The sequence below is a fragment of the Salmo trutta genome, chromosome 6, assembly GCF_901001165.1.
Source record: "Salmo trutta chromosome 6, fSalTru1.1, whole genome shotgun sequence".
NCBI lineage: Eukaryota > Metazoa > Chordata > Actinopteri > Salmoniformes > Salmonidae > Salmo > Salmo trutta.
Window position 1 is genome coordinate 1,609,851 of NC_042962.1, and position 12,485 is coordinate 1,622,335.

Here is a 12,485-nt window from a genome sequence, read left to right on the forward strand (position 1 = left end):
TTTTTCAAAAGGTTTACCCCTCTACCAATAGGCGCCCTTCTTTGCGAGGCGTCGGAAAACCTCCGATCTTTGTGGTTGAATCTGTTACATTCACTGCACAATCTTAAAAGATGTATGGGGTTGGGTGGGTGGTACAGAGATGAGGTAGTCATTCAAAAATCACGTTAGGCAACTTCAGGCAACTTCAGCACTTATTTAGGCTTGCCATAAGGGGTCGAACACTTGACTCAAAGGACATTTCAGTTAAATTTAAATGTGTCAACAAAAAAACCCCCCAAAAAATACATAATCCACACGGACAAAAATGGGATATTGTGACAAAATCTGTTAAAAATCAATTTTAAATTCAAGCTGTAACAACTAAATGTGGAATAAGTCAAGGGGTGTGAATACTTTGAAGGCCCAGGTTGTGCAGACATGGCAGGACAAAACATTAAATTCTCTTAATTATACAGTATATGGCCATGCCAGCATCTATGAAACTACAAGGCATACTGTATTGATCATCTTTCATTTGTTAAAGTGTCCACACGTGGAAAAAAGGCTCATGTCCATATACCAAGGCCATATTTATTTATTTATTATATTTTATTGCGGTTTTAAATTCTAAACATTTCTTCACAAATAGAAAAAAAATATATGTCTTGTAAAAGCTTGTCAATAAATTGGTGCTTCAGTGTCATAATCCTCACAGTACAGATGACAGGATAAACATACTGTACAAGTATTACAGTTGGATGCCCTCTGCCAACAATGTCAGAATGTTTCCCATCGTAACAGAATTGTGTTGTCGTCTTCGGAGCTGAGCTGGGTAATGGCTCACTAATATGGAGAACCAACTATTGGTAAGATGGAGAGTTGAGAGGAGTGGGTGAAACTAACTAAACTGAAATCAGTTTCCCCTCTACTTGAGAAAAGCATCAAGCTTTTTCTGGATATTATCAAAACAGTCCATTCCCATGTAGTCCGCCTGGCCCTGCTCCCATTTCTGCTTGCGTTCCTCCGATGTCTCGGGTGACATGTATGGCTCGTTGTGATGGGAGTCATGTGACGTGCTGCTTCCCTGGAAGAGAAGGAAAAAAACAAGAATATTAGAAGGGAGCGATTTGATAAATAATGGAACAAGCCATAAGACTAAGAGCTCTGGAGAAAAACACGGGTTCCTTTGCAGTCAGTGCACCTACAGAACAGTAGCACAGAACTAAAACCTGGCATTTATACAGCAAGACATTTCCGCTACTTTCAAACCATCCATCTACTCGATCGTCAGAGAACACACAGCTATAGTATTAGCAAAGCCACGTTTTTGTTGTACAAACAGATTGTCCACAAGAAGCAGCGATAGTTAGGTGTTGTCCGTTAAGCCCAGCATCACAACCAACTAGTCTTCGTCATACCTTCCATCCACCTTCCTTGTGACTATTGATCTGTGACCATGACCCAGGCCAGTGACCATGGCGGTAACAACTTTCTTTGACAGAGGACTGGAACTTTAGACGGACGAATGAGAGGGTTAAACATCAATAGCCTTCAGGGCTGAAGTAGCACTACATTTTAGAAACACTAATCATAATAAATATATTTATATTTTAATTCATTCAGGAGGTGGGTCCAACATTACTTTTACTAACAATAAGCAGCCAAGTAGTCACTTAATTCAAATTGTTCTAGCTGTTTGATAACGGTTTCTGTAAAGGAAGGACAAGAGGCTCATACTTCTAGACGGACTTCCACACAGCCAGAGTTGAAGGGCTGGTCTCCGTATCCCTCCGTCATCATCGGCACCACAGAGGAAGAGTAGAGGCTCCACCAGTCCAGGAGGAAGCTGGGGTGTGTGGAGGTCTCCTGGATGTCCCCGCTGATCCTCTTGGTCTTGGGGTCGTACGTGTAGCTCCACGGTTTGGTCTGACCCAGGAAGTGGACCACCTTGGCGTTGCCACCGTATCTGGAACAGAATACATGTTCATTTACTTAGCTCTTGTTGTGAATGTAACTCATATCTGGCAGTTAAAGATTGTTGTAAATGTTTTGGTTTGACAAGTTTGAACACGCACAGAGACAGAGAGAGAGACAGAGAGAGAGACAGAGAGAGAGACAGAGAGAGAGACAGAGAGAGAGACAGAGAGAGAGACAGAGAGAGAGACAGAGAGAGAGACAGAGAGAGAGACAGAGAGAGACAGAGAGAGAGACAGAGAGAGAGACAGAGAGAGACAGAGAGAGAGACAGAGAGAGAGACAGAGAGAGAAGTGAAGATGTGAAGGGAGCGAGAGCTTGACAGGTGAAAAAGCGAGAGCCAGGGGAGAGAATAGCCACTGTGAGCAGCAGAGGCATAAAAAGTAGTTAAAACAGACGGCCTCTATTTCGTCCTCTGGTCTCGGCTCTGTGGAGCTCCGGCTGAATATCTAACCCCATGAGGCTGCCCCTCCTATAACCTGACGTTATGGCATCAGCACACTCATGTGACTGTATCGCCTTACGCCTACCCGTTCTCTCGCAGCCCAAGAACCACTTTCCCTGCCAGGCGGTTCACAGGTAGTCAACTATTGAGTCACTGTTGCTGGCTGATCTTCTTCCCTCCTAAGGTCAATGGCTGCACTCTGATGCAATCTAGTTAGCATAATAAATAAAAATCCCATCTAAAATCTGTCAGTTTAAAACGACAGATGTTTTGTTGCATTGGATGCTTCTTAAATTCACCACATCCGCCTGTCACAGCTGCAGTGAGAGAGAGAATCAGAGAGGAGCTTAAAGTCGTCTAACGTCCCAACGGTTTGGCCTACAAAACTATTATGACCCCTCTATGGAAAGAGGAGACTCAAGAACACGATGGTGTTCTCCATTTTGCTCTCTAAAAGCAGTGAGGACTGTGTTATTCAATGTGTTTCTATGGGCTAATAGCAGTAATCTGTTATTCAGTGTGTTTCTATGGGCTAATAGCAGTAATCTGTTATTCAATGTGTTTCTATGGGCTAATAGCAGTAATCTGTTATTCAATGTGTTTCTATGGGCTAATAGCAGTAATCTGTTATTCAATGTGTTTCTATGGGCTAATAGCAGTAATCTGTTATTCAATGTGTTTCTATGGGCTAATAGCAGTGAGGACTGTGTTATTCAATGTGTTTCTATGGGCTAATAGCAGTGAGGACTGTTATTCAATGTGTTTCTATGGGCTAATAGCAGTAAGGACTGTTATTCAATGTGTTTCTATGGGCTAATAGCAGTAAGGACTGTTATTCAATGTGTTTCTATGGGCTAATAGCAGTAATCTGTTATTCAATGTGTTTCTATGGGCTAATAGCAGTAATCTGTTATTCAATGTGTTTCTATGGGCTAATAGCAGTAATCTGTTATTCAATGTGTTTCTATGGGCTAATAGCAGTAATCTGTTATTCAGTGTGTTTCTGTTGGCTAATAGCAGTAAAAAAATAAAAAAATCATATTATTTTTTTGTTGCTCGATCAAGGAGTCTTGAAATTAAAAAATCTAAATAGCTAAAATGATCCTTGGTATGACCTTAAAACAATTCCTTATAGTTTAGTAGAACCCCTCCCTGCTTCGACAGGGCTTCGACTCGTATGAGTTCATGTTTTGGCAGGGAATTATAGACAACCCCTCAAATATTTAGTTTGGGATTTAGCAGAATGTTTCTCAACGTAAGAAATAGAGATATATCTAGATAATAGTTACTGCCTAAACCAGCAACTACAGTTACACACCATTTATCACATGATTACATACGGTTTGAATGCTGGAAGGGAGGTGTAGGCTGAGTACATAGGGTTTGAATGCTGGAAGGTAGGTGTAGATTGAGTACTTACTGTTTGAATGCTGGAAGGTAGGTGTAGATTGCTATGCTGCTGAGGTTGTAGATGAAGGGGAGGTGTTTTGATATATCTGCTGTTGCCCAGTTACTGAAGTAGCCATTCAAAACCCCCTGGTCTCCTCCTAGAGAAAATAAAAAAAACAGCAGTTAGCAACAAGAGTGGAAAATAGGGAGCACAATATATTTTGCCCCAACATTATATATATATATGTGTACACACCAAAGTTATTTTAAACAGGCGTTGTGAAACGGAAATTATTCTTGATAATATTCTCTTCACTATGGTTGCAAAAAGGGAGATATTTTTATATATAAAAAAATATATATATAAAAAAAAGAAACGTCCTCTCACTGTCAACTGTGTTTATTTTCAGCAAACTTAACGTGTAAATATTTGTATGAACATAAGATTCAACAACTGAGACATAAACTGAACAAGTTCCACAGACATGTGACTAATAGAAATGGAATAATGTGTCCCTGAACAAAGGGGGGGGGGGGGGGTCAAAATCAAAGTAAGTCAGTATCTGCTGTGGCCACCAGCTGCATTAAGTACTGCAGTGCATCTCCTCCTCATGGACTGCACCAGATTTGCCAGTTCTTGCTGTGAGATGTTACCCCTCTTCCACCAAGGCACCTGCAAGTTCCCAGACATTTCTGGGGGGAATGGCCCTAGCCCTCACCCTCCTATCCAACAGGTCCCAGACGTGCTCAATGGGATTGAGATCCGGGCTCTTCGCGGCCATGGCAGAACACTGACATTCCTGTCTTGCAGGAAATCACACACAGAACGAGCAGTATGGCTGGTGGCATTGTCATGCTGGAGGGTCATGTCAGGATGAGCCTGCAGGAAGGGTACCACATGAGGGAGGAGGATGTCTTCCCTGTAACGCACAGCGTTGAGATTGCCTGCAATGACAACAAGCTCAGTCCGATGATGCTGTGACACACCGCCCCAGACCATGACGGACCCTCCACCTCCAAATCGATCCCGCTCCAGAGTACAGGCATTGGTGTAACGCTCATTCCTTTGACGATTAACACGAATCCAACCATCACCCCTGGTGAGACAAAACCGCGACTTGTCAGTGAAGAGCACTTTTTGCCAGTCCTGTCTGGTCCAGTGACGGTGGGTTTGTGCCCATAGGCGACGTTGTTGCCAGTGATTTCTGATGAGGACCTGCCTTACAACAGGCCTACAAGCCCTCAGTCCAGCCTCTCTCAGCCTATTGAAGACAGTCTGAGCACTGATGGAGGGATTGTGCGTTCCTGGTGTAAACCCTTTCCAATGAAGCTCTGTGAAGTTATTTGAATTTTTACAAATGAACTTTGAAAGACAGGGTCCTGAAAAAGGAACATTTCTTTTTTGCTGATATAGATATCTAAAACTTTGGTAGTAGACCAGTAAACTACCATAATTTTGGCATCTTTCAAAGGACAATTCTCTTGGACCAAATGGTCTATCTACTAGAAACAGGGAGACACACACACACACACACACACACACACGAAAAAATATTGACCAAGTTATTCAAGTATAGATTACAATAGATTGCCATACATTTTCTGTTAATTACAAAAATTCCTGAAGATTCCAGTAACTGGTGTAAATTAGCGGTAGCTTTGCTACTCTTCACCAAAGCAATACAGTCTCACCTAGCTACCTTCAAAATGGATGCTAAGTCGCTCTGTAGTGTCTGCTAAATAAATAAAATATAATCTAACGAGGGGAGAGATAATGATTTATGGTTGTCTGAATAGATCTACTTCAAAACGGGATGGCGCACAAAGCCTAATCGCTGTCGATTTAACCGGTAACAGGTGCATGACGTATGGTTCAGCTGGCTGTCAGTCTCATTCAGCCGTCTATCCAACTGATCCACACACACACACACACACACACACGTAACTCCTAAAGCCATGAGGCTTTCTGCAAACACAACCTCTAAAACATAGTTCACACTGCAGGCCTTCATGCACAAATCAGTTTGCTTTTTTTCAAATCCGACTGACAGCAAGACAAAAAAAAAAAAAAAAAAAAAAAGTGACCAAATCGGATGTACTGTTGCCGGCGAGGCTGCGCTAGTCGTCATAGTAACGCCAGGTGTAAAATGTAAAAAACAATTAACAAGTCTGTTAGCCACCACATGTTCTTCTCAAACTATCAGAGTAGCTAACAAGCAAGAAGAATAAATAAAAAGTTTTAAAAAAAACACGAGGGCAAAAATAAAAATCAGATTCGACTGTTGGCCAAATCTGACGGCCAGGAATCACCTACGAAGGCTTGAAGTATCAGATTTCATGTGCTTTTTGGCTGTTCAGACTGCAGGAAAAACAGACTAGAGATCGGATAAGCAACAACAACAACAAAAAAGAAATTGGGTTTGAAACTGCCAACAACGTGAACAAGGCTCCGTCCTGACAGGATAAAAACGGGATGTTCACAATCACACAACGTCTACATAAAGGGCATTCGGAAAGTATTCAGACCCATCGACTTTTTCCACTTTGTTACATTACAGCCAAATTCAAAATTGCTTAAATTGTATTGGTCTCAATCTAGACATGGACCCCATAATGACAAACCAAAAACATGTTTGGAAATTTTTGCAAAAGTATTAAAAACAGAAATGTCACAATTACATAAGTAGTCAGACCCATTACTCCGTACTTTCTGTTGAAGCACCTTTGGCAGCGATTACAGCCTCGAGTCTTCTTGGGCATGACGCTACAAGCTTGGCACACCTGTATTTGGGGAGTTTCTCCCACTCTTCTCTGCAGATCATCTCAAGCTCTGTCAGGTTGGATGGGGAGCGTCGCTGCACAGCTATTTTCAGGTCTCTCCAGAGGCGTTGGCTCAGGTTCAAGTCCGGGCCACTCAAGGACATTCAAAGACTTGACCCGAAGCCACTCCTGTGTTGTCTTGGCTGTGTGCTTTGGGTCGTTCGCCCCAGTCTGAGGTCCCTGAGTGCTCTGGATTGCTGCACTTTGCTTAGTTCATCTTTCCCTTAATCCTGACTAGTTTCCCAGTCCCTGCCGCTGAAAAAGATCCCCACAGCATGCTACTACCACCACTGCTATGCTTCACCATAGGGATGATACCAGGTTTCCTCCAGACGACACGCTTGGCATTCAGGCCAAAGAGTTGAAGCTTGGTTTCATCAGACCAGAGAAACTTGTTTCTAATGGTCAGAATCCTTATTGGCAAACTCCAAGTGGGCTGTCATGTACCTTTTACTGAGTGGCGGCTTCCGTCTGGCCATTACCGTGAAGGCCTTATTGGTGGAGTGCTGCAGAGATGGTTGTCCTTCTGGAAGGTTCTCCCATCTCCACAGAGGAACTATGGAGCTCTGTCAGAGTGACCATCGGGTTCTTGGTCACCTCCCTGACCCAGGCCCTTCTCCCCCGATTGCTCAGTTTGGCCGGGCGGCCAGCTCTAGGAAGTCTTGGTGGTTCCAAACTTCTTCCATTTAAGAACGGAGGCCACTGTGTTCTTGGGGACCTTCAGTGCTGCAAAATGTTTATGGTACCCTACCCCAGATCTGTGCCTCGACACAATCCTGTCTCAGAGCTCTACGGACAATTCCTTTGACCTCATGGCTTGGTTTTTGCTCCAACTTGCACCCTGTCAATTGTCGGACCTTTATAGACAGGTGTGTGCCTTTCCAAATCATGTCCAATCAATTGAAATCACCACAGGTGGACTCCAATCAAGTTGTAGAAACATCTCAAGGATGATCAATGGAAACAGGACGCACCAGAGCTCAAATTCAATTCTCATAGAAGGGTTTGATAAATTAGCAAAAATGTCTAAAAAGCTGTTGTCGCTTTGTCATTACAGGAAGTGTTGAGATTAAAAAAAAGGTAGATTTTTTAAAAATTTAATACAGTTTAGAATAAGGCTGCAACATAAAATGCGGATAAAGTCAAGGGGTCTAAATACTTTCCGAATGCACTGTACACTGAATAGACAGACTAAAAAGTTCCCTGTGTGTACACTACTGACTGCTCTCTGATATTGATGGGGTTGTCTTTCAGTAAACACAGCACTCTGTGCTCTCCAAACAGCACAGCCTTGCATTCGTTTATGTCCCAAAACAGCGCGCCGGGCCGTCCCAAAACAGCGCGCCGGGCCGTCAAAGTTGTGTTCTTGTAGGTCTGTCCGTTTAATTTAAAGATGCCATCCGCTACTTTGTGCAGGTCTCCCTCCAAGACCTGGCCGGTGACCACTATATACACATTACCCACGATCGACTAGCCGTAAGTACCAGACACTGTACCTTTAAGAGACGGCCATGGCCATGCTCTGACATGTGAAAAGGCAAGAAGGCGGCAGGAGGAAAGATGACTAGAGTCCGGTGGATTTAAACCCCACCGACAAGATTAGCACGAGTCACAGCCTAAAACATCAACTGTAACTACTATCCCAGCAGGAAATACATCCAGCCACTACACATGCGAGCACATTCACTCGTTGGGTTCAGCTAGGCGCCAGCTGAAGCATGCGGATGCGTTGCACCATCCAGAGATATAAATAGGAAAAGGAGTGTGGCTGTCACTATAGGACTAAGTCACTATGCATTAGCTGTACATGCAGTCACCATCCAGAGATGTATTTCTGGGTCTGGGCAGCCTGGCAGTGTGGCTGGTAGTACCAGCATGTAGCGTGGAAAAGATCACGTACAGGACAGAGTACAGCCTCCAGAGAGACCCCTGCATTCCTCTGGTAACTCCCTGTCATGGGGGGGGGGGGAAATCTGGTAGCTAGATGGCCCTGGAAGGTGTTGAAGCAGGGTCGGGTGTTGAAGCAGGGTCGGGTGTTGAAGCAGGGTCGGGTGTTGAAGCAGTTCTCTTTAGGCTTCTATAGTAGTATTACCCATATATATACACACACTGAACAAAAATATAAAAAATGCAACAATAAATTTTTACTGAGTTACAGTTCATAAGGAAATCAGTCAATTGAACTAAATTAATTAGGCCCTAATCTATGGATGTCACATGACTGGGCAGTAGAGCAGCCATGGGTGGGCCAATCAGAGTGAGTCCCCCCCCCCCCAAAAAAAGGGCTTTATGACAGAAATACTCCTCAGTTTCGTCAGCTGTCTGGTCTCGGATAATACCGCAGATGAAGCCGGATGTGGAGGTCCTGGGCTGGCGTGGTTAAACGTGTTCTGCGGTTGGACATACTGCCAAATACTCTGTTTTGCACTAATGACCATCGTTATGTTTGGAGGAAAAAGGGGGAGGCTTGCAAACCGAAGAACACCATCCCAACCGTGAAGCACGGGGGTGGCAGCATCATGTTGTGGGGTGCTTTGCTGCAGGAGGGACTGGTGCACTTCAAAATAGATGGCATCATGATGACAGAAATGACAGAAAATTATGTGGATATATTGAAGCAACATCTCAAGACATCAGTCAGGAAGTTAAAGCTTGGTCACAAATGGGTCTTCCAAATGGACAATGACCCCAAGCATACTTCCAAAGTTGTGGCAAAATGGCTTAAGGACAACAAAGAAAAGGTATTGGAGTGGCCATCAAAGCCCTGACCTCAATCCTATAGAAAATTTGTGAACAGAACAGAAAAAAAATGTGTGCGAGCAAGGAGGCCTACAAACCTGACTCAGTTACACCAGCTCTGTCAGGAGGAATGGGCCAAAATTCACCCAACTTATTGTGGGAAGCTTGTGGAAGGCTACCCGAAATATTTGACCCAAGTTACCGTAATTTCCGGACTATTAAGCGCACCTGAATATAAGCCGCACCCACTGAATTAAAAAAAAAAAAAATATATATATATATATATATATATATATATATATATATATATATATATATATATATATATATATATATATATATATATATATATATATATATATATATATATTTTGAACATAAATAAGCCGCACATGTCTATAAGCCGCAGGTACATTGAAACAAATGAACTTTACACAGACTAACGAAAAACGGCTTGTAACAAAAAATAAAAAATTAGCAGTAAGCTTTAGTTGTCTTTTTGCACTGAGTCAATTCCTCAGGCTGCTGTTTCCAACGTCTTATCATCGACTCATTAAGACCAAGCTCCCGTGCAGCAGCTCTATTTCCAACAGCCAGATCAATCACCTTCAACTTGAAAGCTGCATCATATGCATTTCTCCGTGTCTTTGCCATGATGAGGGTGACAAAATGACTACCGTAATCAGAATGATGGGAAGTTTGAGAGCGCTCGATTTAATCTAAACAGTAAACAAAAAAGTTGTTTGACCTTAACCCGTTGGGCAATTTCATTGGTCTAATGAAAGCTTCATGCCGCAAAAAAACTGAGCAAGTCACAGAATGTGTTTTTTTTAAGAAAAATGTGAAAGCGGGAAAAATCCATATATTAGCCACGTCATTGTTTAAGCCGCGAGGTTCAAAGCCTGGGAAAAAAGGTGCGGCTTATAGTCTGGAAATTACGGTAAACAATTTAAAGGCAATGCTACCAAATACTAATTGAGTGTTTGTAAACTTCTGACCCACTGGGAATGTGATGAATGAAACAAAAGCTGAAATAAATAATTCTTTACAATTATTCTGACATTTCACATTCTTAAAATAAAGTGGTGATCCTAACTGACCTAAGACAGGGAACTTTTACTAGGATTAAATGTCAGGAATTGTGAAAAACTGAGTTTAAATGTATTTGGCTAAGGTGCTGTCACGTCCTGGCCAGTATAAGGGTTATTTGTTATTGTAGTTTGTTCAGGACGTGGCAGGGGGTGTTTGTTTTATGTGGTTCGGGGTTTGTTGGGCTATGTACTTATGTAAGAGGGGTGTTTGTTTTATGTGTTCCGGTTTTTTTTGGTCTATGTTAGTGTATTTCTAAGTTCAGTCTAGTCTATCTCTATGTTTAGTTCATTGGATTGACCTTCAATTGGAGGCAGCTGTTCCTCGTTGCCTCTGATTGAAGGTCCTATGTATAGGGGTGTTTTGCTATGGGGATTTGTGGGTAGTTGTCTCCTGTTTTGTGTCTGTGCACCTGACAGGACTGTTTAGTGGCGGTCGTTGTTTTGTATACGTGATTTGTTTGTTTTTCCTTCTTTTAAATGAATAAAGAAGATGAGTATACACGTGTTTCCCGCTGCACCTTGGTCCAATCATTACGACAACCATTACAGGTGCATGTAAACTTCCGACTTTTTATTATGGATCCCAATTAGTTCCTGCCAAGGCAGCAGCTACTCTTCCTGGGGTTTATTATGGATCCCCATTAGTTCCTGTCAAGGCAGCAGCTACTCTTCCTGGGGTTTATTATGGATCCCCATTAGTTCCTGTCAAGGCAGCAGCTACTCTTCCTGGGGTTTATTATGGATCCCCATTAGTTCCTGTCAAGGCAGCAGCTACTCTTCCTGGGGTTTATTATGGATCCCAATTAGTTCCTGTCAAGGCAGCAGCTACTCTTCCTGGGGTTTATTATGCATCCCCCGTTAGTTCCTGCCAAGGCAGCAGCTACTCTTCCTGGGGTCCAGCAAAATTAAGGCAGTTTATACAATTTTAAAGACATTACATTCACCGATTTCACAACACTGTGTCCTCAAGCCCTTACTCCACATCTACAGTACTAAATATAGTGTATGTGTAGTGTTATCGTGTGTGTGTCAATTTGTGTTGCTTCAGTCCCCGCTGTTCCATAAGGTGTTATGTTTTTTTAAATCATATTTTACTGCTGCGTCAGTTACTTGATGTGGAATAGAGTTCCATATAGCATCATAGCTCTATGTAGTACTGTGCGCCTCCCATAGTCTGTTCTGCTGGCTGGAGTGTTTCCGGACATATTCAATCTCTCCTTATTCTCAAGTCTGCTGTCCCCACATGCTTCAAGATGTCCACCATTGTTCCTGTACCCAAGAAAGCAAAGGTAACTGAACTAAATGACTATCGCCCCGTAGCACTCACTTCTGTCATCATGAAGTGCTTTGAGAGGCTAGTTAATAACTTCTTGGGGCTATGTGGGACGTTAGCGTGCCACCCGTGGCGCACCCTATCAACAGCAGGTGCATTTCAAGAGCGGCAAATTTGAAACCAAATAAATGTCAAAATTCAAATTTCTCAAACATACAACTAACTTACAGCCTTTGAAAGATAAACATCTCCTTAATCTAACCACGTTTTCCGATTTCAAAAAGGTTTTACGGGGAAAGCATAAAGTTAGGTTATGTTAGGAGAGTACATTGACAATAGCTGTGTGTAGTGTATTGTCGATTCAAAGACAGGCGTCACCAAAACCATAAAATCAGCTAAAATTATGCACTAACCTTTTACAATCTCCATCAGATGACACTCCTAGGACATTATGTTAGACAATGCATGCATTTTTAGTTCTATCAAGTTCATATTTATATCTAAAAACAGCGTTTTACTATGGCGTTGATGTTCAGGAAATCGTTTCCCTGTCAAGTCATGACAACAAAATAATTATTTAATATTAGAAAACATTGGTAAAATATTATATTGTCATTCAAAGAATTTTAGATATACATCTCTTGAACGCAATGGACTTGCCAGATTTAAAATTAACCTTACTGGGAAATCACACTTTGCAATAATCTGAGCACTGCGCCAGAAAAATACGCTTTGCGATACAGACTAACCGCCATGTTGGAGAGATCTAAAATCG

General features: G+C 42.4%; 1 protein-coding gene across 4 annotated transcripts in view; it reads right to left on the reverse strand.

Annotated features, from left to right (window-relative positions):
• Positions 1–556: 556 nt before the first annotated feature.
• Positions 557–12,485, reverse strand: part of LOC115195313 (glycogenin-1) — a 29,517-nt gene continuing 17,588 nt past the window's right edge. For 2 of the 4 annotated variants that reach the window (XM_029755087.1, XM_029755088.1), the window contains 4 exons: positions 3,819–3,945; positions 1,717–1,945; positions 1,398–1,490; positions 557–1,063 (listed from right to left, as the gene is read on the reverse strand). In XM_029755087.1, coding sequence (XP_029610947.1) covers positions 905–1,063; positions 1,398–1,490; positions 1,717–1,945; positions 3,819–3,945 — 608 coding nt within the window. In that variant the 3' untranslated portion in view covers positions 557–904. The remainder of the gene's footprint in view (positions 1,064–1,397; positions 1,491–1,716; positions 1,946–3,818; positions 3,946–12,485) is intronic. The other 2 variants (XM_029755089.1, XM_029755090.1) reach the window with 1 other exon arrangement.